Source organism: Pygoscelis adeliae, unplaced genomic scaffold, assembly GCF_000699105.1.
Source record: "Pygoscelis adeliae isolate BGI_AS28 unplaced genomic scaffold, ASM69910v1 Scaffold466, whole genome shotgun sequence".
Classification (NCBI taxonomy): domain Eukaryota; kingdom Metazoa; phylum Chordata; class Aves; order Sphenisciformes; family Spheniscidae; genus Pygoscelis; species Pygoscelis adeliae.
In genome coordinates this window covers 141,097-158,439 of record NW_008825005.1, presented here as the reverse complement: position 1 = coordinate 158,439, position 17,343 = coordinate 141,097, and the positions used below count along the sequence as shown (strand labels likewise).

The 17,343-nt window shown below is 35.1% G+C and overlaps 1 protein-coding gene across 1 annotated transcript in view; it reads left to right on the top strand.

Annotated features, from left to right (window-relative positions):
* Positions 1 to 2,458: 2,458 nt before the first annotated feature.
* The window catches only part of KCNT2 (potassium channel, subfamily T, member 2), a 121,209-nt gene continuing 106,324 nt past the window's right edge, over positions 2,459 to 17,343 (top strand). The window contains exons 1-5 of the mRNA XM_009326185.1: positions 2,459 to 2,535; positions 8,221 to 8,320; positions 11,267 to 11,323; positions 12,202 to 12,250; positions 14,175 to 14,234. Of these exons, the coding sequence (XP_009324460.1) occupies positions 2,475 to 2,535; positions 8,221 to 8,320; positions 11,267 to 11,323; positions 12,202 to 12,250; positions 14,175 to 14,234 (327 nt within the window). The 5' untranslated portion in view covers positions 2,459 to 2,474. The remainder of the gene's footprint in view (positions 2,536 to 8,220; positions 8,321 to 11,266; positions 11,324 to 12,201; positions 12,251 to 14,174; positions 14,235 to 17,343) is intronic.

The window sequence follows — 17,343 nt, the reverse complement described above, 5'->3', positions numbered from 1 at the left end:
TCATAGGAGGGTGATTAGCTCCCACATCCTCTTTCCTCATTACCATTAAATCATGGTTACTGTTAACATGTTGTTCTTTCATGGTAAGCGACTATTGTAATCGTCTTACTGAAAAACCTGAGAGATTAGTTTAAAATGTGTAAAAAAGATCACCAATACCGTGCTCCTTTTAAATAACATCCCTTACTTCAATAGCTTGTGCCACTTTGTTTACCTACTGAAATATGTCCTTGAAGATTAAGTATATACACTTGGCATGTGGCAGCTGCCAAATCAAGGGAAATGTTTCCCACTAAAACTGTCACTGCATTAATGACAGTAAGTACCTTGGGAAATGTGCAGAAAAGAACTGAAGCAGAGCTCAGGCCCCCACAAACCTGCTCACCTACTAATTAACCCCTGGACATGCTTCCTTAATTTGCCTTAATGTTACCAACTATCTAAATTGTACTTCCGTTAGTGGCAATGACTCCTGCAGTCTTGAACAGCACAACGCTTAGTCTATATTTAAGCTCAATAAAAGCCAGAACCAAGTTGCTCTTCATCTGATGGGTTATCCTCTAGTTTGGTGGCAGTTTCTAGGACATATGTCTGGGCCCAAGCTCTTTGAAATATGCAGTTGCAGCTACTCTTAGTTTAAAAAGCAGAGGGCAGGTGGATTCTTCCTCTTTAATTCCAACTGCTTAAAGATCTTACCACAGAAGGGGTAGAGCTGGATGGGGCAGAAAAGCTGGTCTAGGGTTGCTCTTACCGCTGTGTCAAACGTCATTGCACAGAAATAAATTCAAAATTCTGTGAGTTATAGAGCTTAGTTCCAATAGAGTTTCTTAAAAATAAGGTTATGTTTTTGCTTCCTCTGAATAGGAAGCAGTGTAATTCTCCATTCTACAAGGAATACTATGATAAATCACACCAAAGCTAAGTGACTATGTAAAATTAACTGACCTCACTAAGTGAGTCATAGAGAGCATTCTTTTTATGACGTGCTGACCTTGTCCTACAAAGTGATATGCCTAAACTTCTGGTAATAGGTACACAAACGTGAAAAAGTCACATTACCTGAGATGGCATCCATTCTGGGCCCATAACTAAGTAATCTTCCAATTCCCTAAGTGTACAGAAATATATGGTATTAGACAAGTATTTGAGGGAAATAGAGAGACTATAGATAACATCAGAGTATACAAAAATTGTTTCAGCAAAGGCTTTACTTGCAAGAAGGGAAAAACTAAAGTCAGGATCCTGCTTGAAAAACATGACAGTACATAAAAGAACAAGTAATTGAAATACAGTCATTTGATGAAAGACCACTGAAAAGAAATGCCCAAATAAAGATCAAGTATGCCTATGAACAGAAAAGATATATGCGATTGCAACACATGACAGTGTACAGAGAAAGTGAGAAGTAAGGAAGTAACTCACTTTTGTGATATCACTTTATTCCTTAGCAATTGTAGAACAGTTCTTAAACTGAGAACTGACTTCTCAAGAAGGCACAGAAATTCTGCTGGGTAAAGTGATTCATTGCTGGAGGAGAACTGGGATTGGTGAGGGAGATCCAGTCAGTTGGGTAGAGCAGGGAGTTCAGTGGATATGGAACTAATGCTGCACTCAGCCTACAGCTCCACAACTCTGGAGTGGCCTAAGTTTTTCTATGCAACCAATGCACACCTTCTTTTCCCCTTGCCAGCCCCTGCAAGAGTTTTCTTTTCTCTTCTGGTCTGTAGAACTATTGCATGAGTTGGACTGAATTGAGGGACAGAAACATGAAATCCTGGCAAATTTGAGGGGAAGGGAGGAAAAAAGATGTTACTGTTGCTTTAATATAATCAGGAAGGGGAGTTACTTTCTGTACAATATTGTATGATCGCAGTATAATTTTGCTTTCCGGTCTCAGTATTTCATTGTGACAAAAGCGAAGTTCCGAGAGGGTGGTTTGTTTAGTGCATGAGCATTTGATTAAAGGTGAACACAAACAAGTGAATGCTTAACTGAGATGTGAATGCTTAAGAGAGATACAAACAAGATAGAAAAAAGAAGAATCATTAAAATATCAATTTTGCAGGAAGGGAGTTAAACTGAGATGGAAGGTTTAACCTGAACATCAAGGAAATCTTCCTTACCAAGATGCAGATAGGAGAATAGTCTTCCAATGAAAATACCAAAACCGTAGATGCTTCTGATTTTGCAGTGTAGCGTGTCCAAGTAGTATGAAAATGATTCTGCATGTAAGGGGGATAAACTAAGTAAGTTTTTTGGTTTGTTGCGGGGTTTATTGTTTTGATTTTTAATCTTTTAACATTAATAATTCAAATCCAAGTGAGCTTTTGGCTGAACACTCACTATATGTTCCTCCAGTTATATAGAAAGAACAGATGATTAGGGAACAAATTATTTTGAAAAAATCATGTTTTATCTTTCATATTAAATTCTAATACTTCCTTTTATATTTCAGGGTGCAAGTTGAATTCTATATGAATGAAAATACATTTAAAGAGAGACTAAAGCTCTTCTTCATCAAAAACCAAAGATCAAGTAAGCAGTTGGATTAATTTCTGTTAAGCATAATTGTGATACTTTGAGTAGAATCCAATTCCATTGAAGGCAACGGCAAAGTTATCATTAATTTTCTTCTGAGCTAAAATTTCACCCTGTAGAGGAGTCAGTTTTACATAATATCCAAAACAAATTCAGAAAGTATTATTTAAACTTAAAAACAACATACTTATTTTGTAGGATCAAATACTTAGTGACGTGATTTTATTTCTGTATCGTGATCAAGTTAGCTAATTTGCATGGATCTGACATTGCAATGCTCATGGGCAAGTCATGACCTTATGTCTAGGAAATCATCAGCACAAAAACTAAACCAGAAGTTAGTTAATTAGTATGAATTCATGGCCATTACTTTGCCAAGTGCATACCCTTCTAGCTAAGCACATTAAGAGAATTGTCGTAAGTTACTATACTGGGACATCTCTATTAGGTTATGATTGGGTAAGTGTGATGTATGCATCCAGAGGCGAGGAATGATATGGAAGTTTATTTGAAATAAGCAAGAGAGTGGGAAGCAACTGTTAATTCATCCTACTGGAGATGGATTCATGCTACAGACAAGTAGCACAAGAATTTTCCTGCTTGGCTTGCTTGATGGTTGCTGGAAAAATCCAGATTCTGATGAATTTTCCTACACAGTGATACCATACAGAGCTGAGGTACATTTTGTAGAAGCATGCTGTATTTTTGATTAACAAATGAAAACACACTAATGAGTTCTTCCTGTAGATAGCTAGTAGAGACACTGTCATTATGGGCACCTTCTTTTCCTGACAGGTCCTCAGGAGAGGACTCCGAAGAAAACTCTAAGAGATGAGGCATGTTTTTTCTATTGTTGAATTACGCAGCCAGTTCACGGAAAGTAAGTTGGAGAATGAGGGTGCTTACTGTACTTAGAGCAGCATATGGCATGGGCATGCCATTTCCCACTAGAATCCCACAGGTTACCCAAGCACTGCTACTGGTTCTCATGAACCAAGAAGCTTAATGAACAATTATACATTAAACAAGGCAAATTTCAGGAGAAACAAACAGGAAATGCAGCAAAATTATTACTGTAGTGAATGAAAAAAAGAAAATCCCTAAACCAAAGTGTTCAGAATTAGTAAGTTCAGTCAAACACTCCTTCTGCTTATGCAGATCTTGGTTCTTGTCCAAATACTCACAACGAGAATCCTCTAAAATACAATCTCCAAAAGCCTGCTGCTGAGACAGTACCTGCCACTCATTCGAGCGTACTCCTTCAGTCCTCCATTGAAACTGGAGGATTCTGTTGCTCAGAAATATCAGGGAGTTGATAAATAAAGATACTGCCCTTTAGATCTTAGTCAGTGTTCAGTGAGAGCACTGAAAACCTTCCTTTGTGTACTAAAGATGTAATTGCTATCACTGAGAAAATAATTGTCAGCAGTATCAGCAAATTTTCAGATAGTATAACTAAATCAAACCACACATGTTCACCAAACAGTTTTTGCTAATCCTTAAGACTTCATAAGTGAATTTAACACATCAGAGTGTAGTATCATGTGGTTTTGTCAACCAGAGCAGTCAACTCTAGAATTTATATGAATTTTCTACAGAATACTATTCTGATCTAAATCACATACAGACCGATAGCATGACATATCAACTGTTTCATTCATTGTTCTGGTTTTGGAAGTATTTCTATAAACTGATAAAACAAGCCTTCATCTATGTCTAATGTCAACCTAGCTTCCACTCAATCTTCTGCAAGCAAACGTCTGATCAAGTTCAACCAATGCATGAAAAGCATTTTACAAAGGTGTCAGCCAGCCAGCCAAAAAAAAAACCAACCCCACACCAAAAAAAGAAAAGAGGAAAAGATGACATATTGGTATGACTTGCTTGTACTTGCCAAGATCACACACTGCATTATCACAGCCTAAAATAAGTCTCAAAGGGAAAAAATATGTGAAGTTTTAATTCAGTGGAGAGGGAATAAAAGATAACCATCAACAGGATATAAATTATTAACAGTATATTTTGATCCAGCTCCTAAATCCAACTGCTACTGAGATGATTTTGCTAAAAAACAAAAATATGTTAGAGACTTATGAGAAAGGAATAATGGAAGTTGATCATAAAATCTTCAGCTGCTATCTCTGTCACTCTCGCTTTGATTTAGATCAGCTCTCTAAACCAGAGGATTAATCTCCCAAAATACTTGTAAGGGAAGCATCAAGAATTTATAATAAAAATGAAAGTCACAGTCATTACTGGGGAAATACAGTTTATCACTCTGTACTTAAAAATGCCTGCAAAAAATAGCAAATGCTTGTTCAAACTGGGAAGGAAACATTAACATTTGACATAGTTATATTTATTTCACAAAACAAACAGATTTTGAACTGTTAGTATCTTCTTTTAAAGAAGACAAAGGATGTAAGACCATGGTTGCATGGACACAGTGAAATTACAGTCTCATTGAACAATACATAACTGGATAACAGTATATGATTGATGTAGCTGAATACAAGCTTCAGACACTGGTGTCAAAAGATATTCTGTGCAGATGACCCTGCTACTTGAACAATCTGGCTGTGAATGGAAAAAAAGAAATTAAGTCAAGCAGACCATGTTGATCCACTGACAGCTTGTAAAATAGAGGACAAAAATAGTCAGCAAACAGAAATAAGAAATGCTTTCTTTGTAACAGAGTAATCAATGAAAACCTATTTTAAATACCTTCTCTAGTGACTGTCCCCTCCTTCCCATATTTGAAATCCTAGATCTCCATGATAGTGAAATAAATGCATTTCTTCCAGCTCACAGGTGACATCCCCAACTATGAGGCTACAGAAGATTTTGACCAGAGAGAATACTTATTTGGTATTCCTACATTAATTATTAAAGCTTTAGCAGGGGTGACTAAATATTCTCCCTCTGACAGCACATCCTATTTGTAAAGGCTGAGGCATACAGAACTAGGAGAGGTGACCTGAAGCAGGATAGACTTGAAGTCTATTTTTCCATGTTTATATTGTAATAACTGACCCAATCACATACGGTACAAGACCTATTCTCTTGCCTTACTTTATGCATAAAAAGTCCATGATATGCACTCTATATCTATGCTAACTAGAACCCATAGATGAAAGCATGTCTGGTGTGAAAACCCTGCCTTATATTCTGTGGGAAACAGCCGTTCCTGTAGAGATATCCAGAGCCTGAAGCACTTTTAGGCATAGCCTGGAATAGATCTATGGAACTTAAATATTTGAATACTTAAGTAGTTCTAAATCTTTCAGGACTAAGATTTGAGAGTTAAGAGTTTAAGGCAGCAGCAGGAGCATGGGTCCCTTGTATTGATGTAGTTTTTAATCAGAAAAGCACCTTTTTTTTTTTTTTGCGTTTACACCAACATATCATTTCAAATGATGATTAGAAACCAGGCCATTATCAATGCAGAAAAGAAGTGTTTCGCACCAAGATTAACATTTACAGAGCTAAAAAACAGAAGAAACAAACAATAGACTTCTGTACTTATCTAAGAAATTTAGACAACACAAAATTGGTAAGGAAAAGAAACCCCGGTGGGCTGCTTTTGTTTGTTTGGAGTTAGGTGGTTTGGGGGGTTTTTTGGTTTTGTTTTTGTTTTTTTAACATTATCTGTTCTTCTTTTTGTAATAGCCTAGTTGTTATGGCAACCATTCATACTCCAGCAGGCTTCCACAAAACGGTTAGTACAGACAAACAATTCATGTTTTCTTCAGCAACAGTTCAAAAAAGTTGCAAAAAAAGATCATAGCATTGTCCAAGAAAAGTACTGGCATTCTTCCTAGACAAATAATAGCATGACAACACACTTACTTACCTACCTACCTTCTACAGCCTCTCAATCTATTTACTACTTCAACCCCTTCAGTCATGTTGGGGAATAACTAGTCTGTGGCTAATCACTCTTGATAGGACAGCATGAATCACTAGGTTAATGTTCACAAACCTAATAGCCAATAACAGCTGTGGGACTTCTCATGGTTGGGACCACAGGATTTTAACCCCTAGTTTACAGATGACAAGATGCTGTAAAAGTCCATCCAGTTCTCATGTGATAACTGCAACTTCACAGTTAAAAGTAGTAAGCAGTGTTGTGTAATAAACCTTAAGATTTCTTTCAGCAATTGCATGGTAGAATATTTAAGAATCTATTTTCTGTTTTTCTGTGTTTGCTGTAGATTGCATTTTAATGAGAGGGGAATAAGTAGGTATAAAAAGTGATATATCAGTTTTATCTGTAAGATGTTCATTTTGAACTTAGGACTGAGTAAAGTCAAAAAGTATGTAATATTACCATAAGATAATCACGATTCTTTCCTTAAAAGGGAATGTATGCACACAGCTTTAGGTATGCATAACGAAGCTGTAGTTCTTAAACCACAGAAGTAATTATACTGAGTTCAGCAGACCTGCTAACATATTTGCAATGCAACACAACACAACAGTAAAAGATACTGTCTTTACTATGACTAGGTGCAGATGAAGTCACGTCTGTGTAAGACTCTGTCAGTGGTACTCTGCTTCAGACGGAAGGGTTCAGCCATGCAGAATTGGACTCTCGGTTCACAAGCCTGAAAAAAATTAATCCTTAAAGTGACCTCTCCCCACTTAACCTTAGTCAACTGACAGTTTTAACTTAATTAGTGAATGAAAACTTAAAACCAAGAGTTAGATACAAATATTTACACTGGCAAAATTTTAAGACTATTGAATTTAAAAACAAGACCGAGAATTTAAACTCTAATCCTCTAATGAGTGCAAAATCTGATTAAAATACAGTTAAGTTCCACTGTAGTAGATAATGGCTCCAATTAGCACTGAAATAAATTGCCCATGTGAAGAGGCAAGTATACATATGGATCGCTTTGAAGGGATCCTGTCTTTGTGCAGTAGACCTATGTTTGTGGGAAATACTGTAATATTTTGTGATAGTATTTGTGATATATCTTTTTAGTTAGAACATTTCAATATTCACATGGTCTGTAGAACAAGTTGTTGATTTAGTTCAGTTGTGCATTCAGCATGACTTTCAGGTGTCCCGATTCTTGGATGCATAATTATGCAACTTCAATGTTAAAGAACTACAATTTAGTATTTTATAAGTTGGGATAGTATTAATATATTCTGTATGAGAAGCTACTGCATGAAGACCTTGAGATATTAATATTTAAATACTTGCCATTGTATATCCTCTGCCAATGGTTAAAAAAAAAAGTCTTCTTCATGACACTGTATCTTGCATCTCAAATACCATATGTAGTTCTGGTTCTCCTTTCAAGAAAGTGGACTTGTAAAACTACAAAAGACCCAAAGAACGGCATCAGGAAAGACAAATGGCATAGAATAGCTTTCAGACAAATGACTGAGTATGTCTTTACATTAAAACAGACAACAGAAATCTCTGAGTCTTAACCCAGAGATTTCTGGAAGCTGGAAAGGTGTATTATGTGTGTATCTGACAGGCTTATTCTTACGTTCTTCTGTATGATATGCCAATCGCCCATATCGGGGACAGGTTACTGGCTAGATCGACCTTTGCTCTGTTGCAGCATGGCTATTCTAGTTCCTTTTAGTTTTACCTTAAAAGTGGATGAAACTGTAAAGAACCTGAATTTATTTCTGTGTTTTCTTTTCTTTCTAAAATAGGTCTGAGAATACGATTATTCAATTTTTCTCTCAAGCTACTAAGCTGTTTCTTCTACATAATTCGTGTGCTCCTGGATGATCCTACACAAGGACTTGGATGGTAATGTGGGTTTTTTTGTTATTTCTGTTCTCAAAGCATTGTTTAACTTATAAGAAAAAAGTACATTTAATGAATAAATATTTGATATTCTGTCAACAGGGATTTGGTTTTACGTCTTACAGATGTTTTGAAAGAATTACAAAGCTAGTCTCACATTGTGAATGGAAATAAGAATAAAAATAACAATATTCTTCTTTCACTTCACCGCTAAAATAATCCTGGCTATTTGCTCAGATACTGTGCGTCAGATATAGTTGTGCAAACTTATATCTTTTGGTTGTATTATTACATAACATTTCTATATATCATATTTATGTTTATATTTATAAAAAAATGGCAAATATCTGGTTGCTAGTTTATGCAACAATAATTTTAGGATTTTACTTAAATAATTTTACTTAAAACCCCAGATCCCAGAAACAAACAGACAAATACATGAAACCGAGCTTTCATGCAGATGACATTGATGATAATTTTCTAGTCCTCTGCTTTCTCTAAACACCTAGAAGAGAGGGAGACCAAAAGTACATTCTATACTCATGATGATCTATGGTCATAATGCGTGATTTTGCACCCCTATAATTGTCCGTATGGTATTCTAGATGGATCATTGGGTACTCTCCTTTTTTTCTTTTCATGTGTTATACAGTCAACCACCAATTGTAGAAGAAATTATATTTACAATTTATTCAATCCTGTACTTCAGTTGTATTTGTATCCTGGATATATTGAATCTTCTCAATTCTAAATGCTAATAAGCACCACATTTTATTAACTTACTTGCTTTCAATTGATTTGATTCTGTTGGCCTTAAATACTGAAAGAAACAAAGCACAGATGAAAATACTAAGCTTAGGATGACAGAACTAGCACTCTTTACACAATGTTAGGCAACGGACAAAGTATGACTTCTAATTTTAATGTTTGAAAATAAGTTAAATCTAATAAGGGCAATACTACAAAAAAATTAGTGCACAGGAGAAATATTATATTTTACAAGAATCAAATCCAAAGCAAAGTGAGTTAAAGAATACGGCTTTACTCAGCAGTGCATGAGAGAAGGATGTGTGAATGGGAAGTACAGAAGATGCATTTGAGAATTTTTTTTTTTTTGTCAAAATGTATTGTAAGACATTAGAACATCTGAAAAAGGGCCAGAAAAAATTTCCCTGGAAAAGCAAGAACTGCAAAAAAATATTTTTTGACTCTACGTGTATCTTAGAATGTCTCTTCAAGGAAAGGAAATGCGTAGGGAGGAAACAAGCTGTAAAGATTTCACAAAACCTTTAACAGTGATGGAGAAGAGAAAATCCATTCTTAGAAATTTAGGCATAGTAGCACAGCAACTCAGGGGCTTGAAATTTTACAGCTGATGATACTTTCTGGCACGAAGAAGCTGCTGATATTGTTTTGTTATGAGAACTCCAGTGAGCCCAAATGAGCGTATTATACTGCAAGGTTATGTCTGGGTATGCAGAACAGATTGCAACATCAGTACTTCTGCCACAGGTATACTTTTTTATTCATATGCAAAGATTTTTCTGCATCTCGCAGACTGCTTAATTCCCCAGGCCTTTCCTGACGTGTTTGTTCCTTCAAACGAAATGTTTAACAATTCACCAGCCAAAGAGTGTATTTTTCTTTGCTATATATATTATTGCCTCATATTGTGTTGTGATACACTTAAGAGACTAGTTAGTTTGTTGTATCTCTGTATAACATTTGTCAGGCTGAGAAGTTTCAGATAAGTCACTTCTGCATGCTCACTGAGACCCCAGTCTTAGAAGCTATGCCAGACAAACCAGCCCTGTGCCCAAATGGTACCCCATTAATGTCAATGGTTTTGCACATAGAGATCCTGAGGGCTTGATACCTAAACTACTGCCATAATGCATTCTTACAAATGCGGTGTTAGGAAAAAAAATCCTTTCTAGATACTGTGTCACAGCCTGATGAAAGAAACTACTCAGTGTGCTGAGAGCATGGCCATAGAAAACATTATCACCTGGTTGTTTTTAAAGTGACAGTTCTGGGAGGAATGCTTTTCATCACAGACGCCCCCTGCAGATTTATTTCCTGTTTTTCAGAAATGCCTGCACAAGTTAGTATCTTTCGTTTACTCCTTCAGGAACAAGAGGTGTACAGGACATAAAGCATCCTTATTAATGGATACCATTTAGCACCTGTCCCACTGATAGTTGATAAAAATACAGCTATTACTAATCTGTGGTCTGCAAATCCTTTTCTTTTCTGCTAACCTTGCTTGCCAAGGACAAACAAGGATATTTTTCATCATTTACACAAATATATATTCCCACATCTTTATATGATCATTTGAAGGGAGCATTTGTGCCAGTCATTCAAGGCAAGATAACATCACGTGTAAATAACAGCTATTTTTTTACATAGATGTCACCAGTTTCTTACTTGAATTGCTGCTGCATGAACCTCTAGCCCTCCTCACATCCTCACGAGAGGATATAAAGTGTAGTTTGATGCAGTCTTTCTTGTTGAGAGTATGGCAGGTATAAGTATATGTATATATGCTCTTTCTATCCTAGCCTATCCATGGGATAGGATTTCTAGTATCTCTTGATCTGCAATATTTAATGTGTACTTAGTTCAGCTTTTGAAAGTATAATTTCAGTTGTTTTGTTTTTAAATTGGAACATGTTTGAAAATAAATCTTTAAAAAATGTAACCTGAAATGCTTCATAGTCCTTTATCTACAGACACAGAACACATACAGAACTACTTTCTAAAAGTTATTTTACTTTTTAAAACGTCTATATCCATTGCCTAGGGTTTCAAACTATTGCATGCATTTTATAGAACACTTAATAATGTAATTAATATCCCTTTCCTCCCATATGTTGTTATGATTGTGTTCCCATATACGATTGCTAATGAAAATGGACTTTGCATGGATGGGATGACAACTATCAGTAAGGAATTAAACCGGAGTTGTTCCAATCAAAACTACACACCTGGAACGATTGATTGGTGAGTTCCTAATTTAAAAAAGCAAACCAAAAGTCCACATAATGGTGGGAAGGGGAGGGAAACAGGAAAACAAATCCATTTCCATCAGGAATGGTGACATTTTAACATATAATAGTGATGTTTCCGTAACTCTCAAGCAATTACTTCTGTGTTCCCGAATATTCAAAACTGCCTTTAATATTTTAATTGTTTCTCTGATTGCATGAGTGAACTGCTGGAGTGGATGCTCTTGTAAGATCTGAATTCCATCAATGCTTATACCTTGCTGAAAAAAAAAGGATGCCCTTTTTTAAAAAACAATTATGACTAGCTGTAAATGACTAACCATAAACTATTGTGCCATTGAGTGTGCCAGTTTCTAGTAGTACTGTATCAAGTGCCTGTTATCATTGGGTTTAGTAAATAGTAAGATGACATGAGATGTTTCCAAGATATGACAGCCCCTATGAGTTCGATACCATTTATATCGTTACACAGACAGCAAAAAGTTCACACAAAAGAATTGTCAGGTTTCTTTTTCCTACACAAATAATTATTCCTCTGCATCTCTAGAAACAAAAGTTCAAATTGTTTTATTCTTTCTGGAATCATAGGGGGTGATCTAGCAGCCACTGAAGCCAATAAAAGATTTTGGTGTCACTGGGTGTTAGACTACTCCCATGGGAACTCAATGATTGGCTCTGGATTAGAAATACAAGCAATGTCAAAACTCAGTAGATAACTATTGATTTAAAATCTTTATTACTGAGAATTTTTTTAAAAAATAAGGCTGCTCTAATTTCCATTCACATGTACAAATTTTTTTTCTCTTGATTTTGTTCAAAACACTAACCAGATTTTGATTAATTTCATATTTATTTTCTTATTATAATGAACAGGTCTCCTATTATTTGGGTGAATCGAAGCTTGCCTTTATGGGGATTACAGGTAATATATAAATGGCCAATTTAATTATTTCCATTTAATAACTGTAGACAATATTGATTTATAGCATTTTAGTGATGTTAAAGGATACTTGGAAAAGTTGATATTAACAAAGAGATCTACTTGATGACCAAGTACAACAAAAGCATAGAGATAAGCTGATCTGAGCTAACTGATTTGAATTGATACAGCTTTACAATATATTTATAAAGTATTAAAGCTTATAAAAAATATTGTAGAATTAGGTAGCCTTTTCTCTTAGAATTATCAAGCTCTGTTGAGTCAAGTAGTCACTGTTTGCTCTAATGATGAGTTTAAAGCTCATAATTGCTTATGTCTAGCTTTTAACATACTTCATGGGCTTTCTTGTTAAATACACTAGAAAGCTAAAGTTACTTCATAATATAGAAGCCTACGTGTTTAGAGGAGTATGTCACAAAAGATGCTCTACATCAGTGCTTTGTGGGTCTTGGAGATCTTTTGAAGTTTGTGGTTCAATCCTCAGTGTCCTGGAGCCTGCTTGTTGTAGGAACACTTTTTTTACTCGTGGACAGTGCTGTGGGAATTCTCCCTGTGAATGTGTTTTTCTACTAAGAATTCCTTAAGCTGCCAGAATGGTTATACCATTATATTCTTGCACCATGCTTAGCGCAATGACATTACGATGGTTTGCACCTCTATGTAATATACGATTTTACTAAGGGAAGAATCCCTTGATGAAAATACCTTTAAATTCCTTGCTTAAAGTATGCACAGTTTGAATAAATTTTGACCTAGACATTCAGATTACTGTATTCAATTTAATTAAAAAATACTGAGTTTTATTTGCTTATGGTTACAGTCTTATTCTAATAAATTTATTTGATAAACATAGGAATTTATGTGTATGCATATGTATATACACATGCATTCACAGGATATATACAATAGTTATAAACAAAGATTTATTTTTATTTGAGATACAACCTGAGTTTATATAAAACAGTAATACTTATTTGAAAACTGATATCATATTTTGATTGCATATTTTAATAATTTTCCAATTCATAGCATCTTTTTTAATTCTAGATAATGATATTGTGAGTGCAAATAGTACACTTTTCTGAGTTTTCAGTAGTAGTGAGCATGAGTTTAAAATTAGAAATCCTGAGGCTTGTTTGACCTTCAGGCTCCAGCTGAATTTGTACATCTTCTTGATAGAATATTCCTACAATATACATTAAAATACAAATATTTGCTCTACAAAGGATTTAAGTAAGTTTTGTGGTTATTTAATATGTATAAAGTTTTAAGTAAATTTTTTACTGTTTTGATATTTGACTATTTAAATATTTTTAAATTACATAGTACATACACTAACTACATATAAACTAAGTGAAGGCTGACAAGTTGAGCTCAGTTGCATTTAAATATTAAAATCAATAATGATTAATCTGTATAATTTTTTGCTGTTTTCAACTTTCTGAATTATATACAGTAAAAAAAAGAAGTGTTTGTTTTTCCACACATTCATAACATCTTTACAGAAAAATAAAGAGCTTACTAGCTTCCATTATTTACAGCTTCCTCCTTCTCTCTCTTTCTCTGTCTCGTGGAAAGATCTCAGTACCTTTTAGGAACAGACAACTGAAACTTGAGAAACAATCTGGCAGACTGTGTATGGAGCTCTCTAAAAACCATGGAAAGGCCACTCTGCAGGCTCTCTGGAGTGTTATACTTGGAAAAGAGCAATGAGACTCAAGTCACAGCCTGTGCTTTAGTCAGAAAAATAACAATATTTCAGCTTCATGCTAAATGCTGTTAGCTGAGATGGTTTCAGAGAATGCATGGAAAAGCTGGTTTTTATTATCTTTTACTTTTCATTGTAATGCTTAATGTCATATATTCTTTAGAAGCCAATATTAATACACATATTTTATCACTTAAGGTTTCTGTGGCTTTAATAAGTCTCTTTGAAACTCTGCTGCTGAGTTATCTAAGCTACAAGGTAAGTAATGTTAGTTACTTTTAGGCATAATTCATCACAAAAAGTAACTGAGTTAAATGTTTCAATATAAAATTCATGTGCCTGCATTTGTGCCCATGCTGATGTACAAGCAGGAAGTTGAGAAAAACACGCATGTAGAGGACAGCATATTGTCACAGGCAGCCCTGTTCATATTTCCTAAATTTATGAGCAAACACTAATATCTAGAGCGTGGAAGTCAGAAATGAAATTTCCATTTTTTTCCATTATCCACTGTCACGTTGTAATTTGAAAACACAGTCTCAAAAGTGACATTGATTTTTGGATACTGATTTTTCAACTGCACCATTTTATATTTCTATCCATAATGCAATGGACACAATTCTCATTGATGTCAAAGCTGTAGCTACTCAGTATCTATAACTCAAGTTTCAGGCCTCTAAAACTGCACACCAGAAAACTAGGCCAAGACATTAATTTTTGTTTCTTTTTAATTATGGATACCTACATACTTGCGTTATCCATCTCTCTGATACTATTGGAACATCTTTGCAAAATACTTGAAATCATCTGATGTGAATACAATATATTTTTGTATTTGCGTTCTCCTTAAAAAGTTTTATTTTCCTAATATTTTTATTCAATATTCTTCATTACATTTTGTTATATGCTATCCTAGTGAGTTTTAGGTACTCTGCATTTTTAGTATCTTCAGGAGAAAAATACTAATACCATTTATCAAAGTAAATTTGAAAAGACTTGGTTTCTAAAGCTGAAAATATCTTGGAGCATAATCTTTTTTTTTTTTTTAATTTTTGAATTTACTGACATTCAGTAGCTATCAGTGCCGCCACTGAAGTTAGAGAGTCGTACTTTAGTGTGCTTATCAAGTCATTATGGTATAAATGTTTTCCTTAGCAGCCAATAATGCTGAGGCTTAAAACGGTCTACTGTCTAAAAATTGTTCTTCTTAATCCCTGTAAGTAGCATATACTATTTAGGTGTTGGGGGTTACAAATGCGAATCAATTATAGGCAGAAACAATCCAAAATTAACACATCTAGTGCCAAGACAGTAAAGAGCAATCACAAGTTATATTGTTCCTGAGTTTATCGGTCAGCATTTTATCCCTATCCATTCTGCTTGTGGTCTGCATCAATTTCAGTGAGTACAGAAGATGAAAGAAATACTGGCAAGTCGGCTCCCGTGAGAAGTTACTTATTAGTGTGCAATGGGTGTAAAGCTCTACTATCCTGATTTGCTGCATATACCTGTCACAGAAGTTGAGGCAATTTTATGATGGCTATATTTCCACTTCCCATAAGGGAATAAGAGTAACGTAAGGAAGAATAATAGTACTGAAATGCACTTTAGCAATCCACCTGATGCAAACACCTCCTTCCCTCTGGTCCTGTCCTCTTAGTTACAATCTGGAAAAGTCATGATACAGCCATTTACCCTAGTTTTACACCAGTCTCAGGAAGCCAAGAGGGCTGTTATTTCGCCCACTGTGAGGCCTTTCTGCACAGCCAGGATGGCCGAAGGAGTCTTGCTTCATGTAAATCTGTGACAGATTACTTATTTCATGCCAACATTTCCAAAGCTTTTACAATTTAGGCACAAGTCAGAGGATGAGCCAGGAAGAAAACAACAAGAAAAAGATGATTGTGTTTGCATTTGTGTGCACATTGCTAGGATTTCACAAATAACCTGTAAAATAAATAAAGCAGTCATATGAGAGAATACTGCAAGGAATTCACCTTTCTGACACTTGGTTGATAACATACGAGAAATGATTCAACATGCAGAATAGTGAGGACATAAAAGTATACCATGCTACTGGGATACAGTGGATTTGCGTTTTTTATTGCTTTTATATGGGGAGGAATGCAAAGAATGTAGCACTGTATTACACTGCTGATCACTTGGATCCAAGAATGAATGGTTTACCATCTGCATTCTCACAGCTTAACCCATTACATGAGGGTTTGCCCTTGGCCAAAATTCTGAAAGATGTCTACATTAGAAATTTTCATTGCCAAAACTCATCAGAGACATCTGGCAATCCTGCTATATCACTGGCGCACCGGCAGTCTTAGCTGCTTTTATCATTACCATACATTCTCACTGCAAAAGGCAGATTTGCAGAAGACATGACACATTTGTATGTGGAAGCCAGAATCTTACACGCATCACTAAGTACCTCGAGCACATCTGCACAGGCATTTTGTCTGCACAAGTAAGTTATGTGACATTTCTTTTCTATAATGCAGAAAAGAAAGCTCTTAATAAAAATGAGGAAATTAGTGAAAAACACAGAATGGGCCAAATTGCAAAAATCAAATTTTCTTTTGATTTTATTATTCCTACAAATAAAACCTCAGTTTACAGTCTAATAATTTCACTTCTGTTTACCGGGCTGCTTACCACATGAAATATTTAAGATTATTCAAGTATGTCTAACTCACACCAATTACAATTACATGGAAGACAATAATCCCTGCCCCATAGGTACAATGGCTTCCAGATGTGAAAAGTTAAAAATAGAAAAAGAATTTTATATCCTATGGAGCTTGTATAAATTTTCAGTGGTTATATCAGATGGTTATTTTGACAGCAAAGATTAATATGTCATTGCAACTGAAAATATAGTGCTGTACTGCAAATTCTTGTAATATTGCCATGATATATGCTACATTGTTATTGCATTACCTATGACAGAGTCTTGATATATAGTTAGTAAAGCTGTAAGTCACTGAATTTTAAATACCTTCTTTTTTAAATGTATGGATTTTCATCCCAACATTTAATCGTTCACAGTCACCGCTCAGGTGGGGAAAAGAAGTAGTATTATTGCCATCCTGTAGCTAACAGTAAGCAGATTAAAAGATCAGGACTACTTTCATTGAAATATGTGGGAAGACCTCTGATTTCATGTAAGCAAGATCAAGTTCCAAAAAGCCCTGAAATGTACTGAAGTGTTTGTGGCAGAAATACAGAACTTTGATCTTGCAGTCCTAATTCAAATATTAAACACTGGATTGTCTTCCTTACTTCTCTCTCCAAAACAGTTGGGAAAGAGAAAATACAAAGTAAAGATAAAAGAAGATAAATGCAAAGGAAGGAAGGA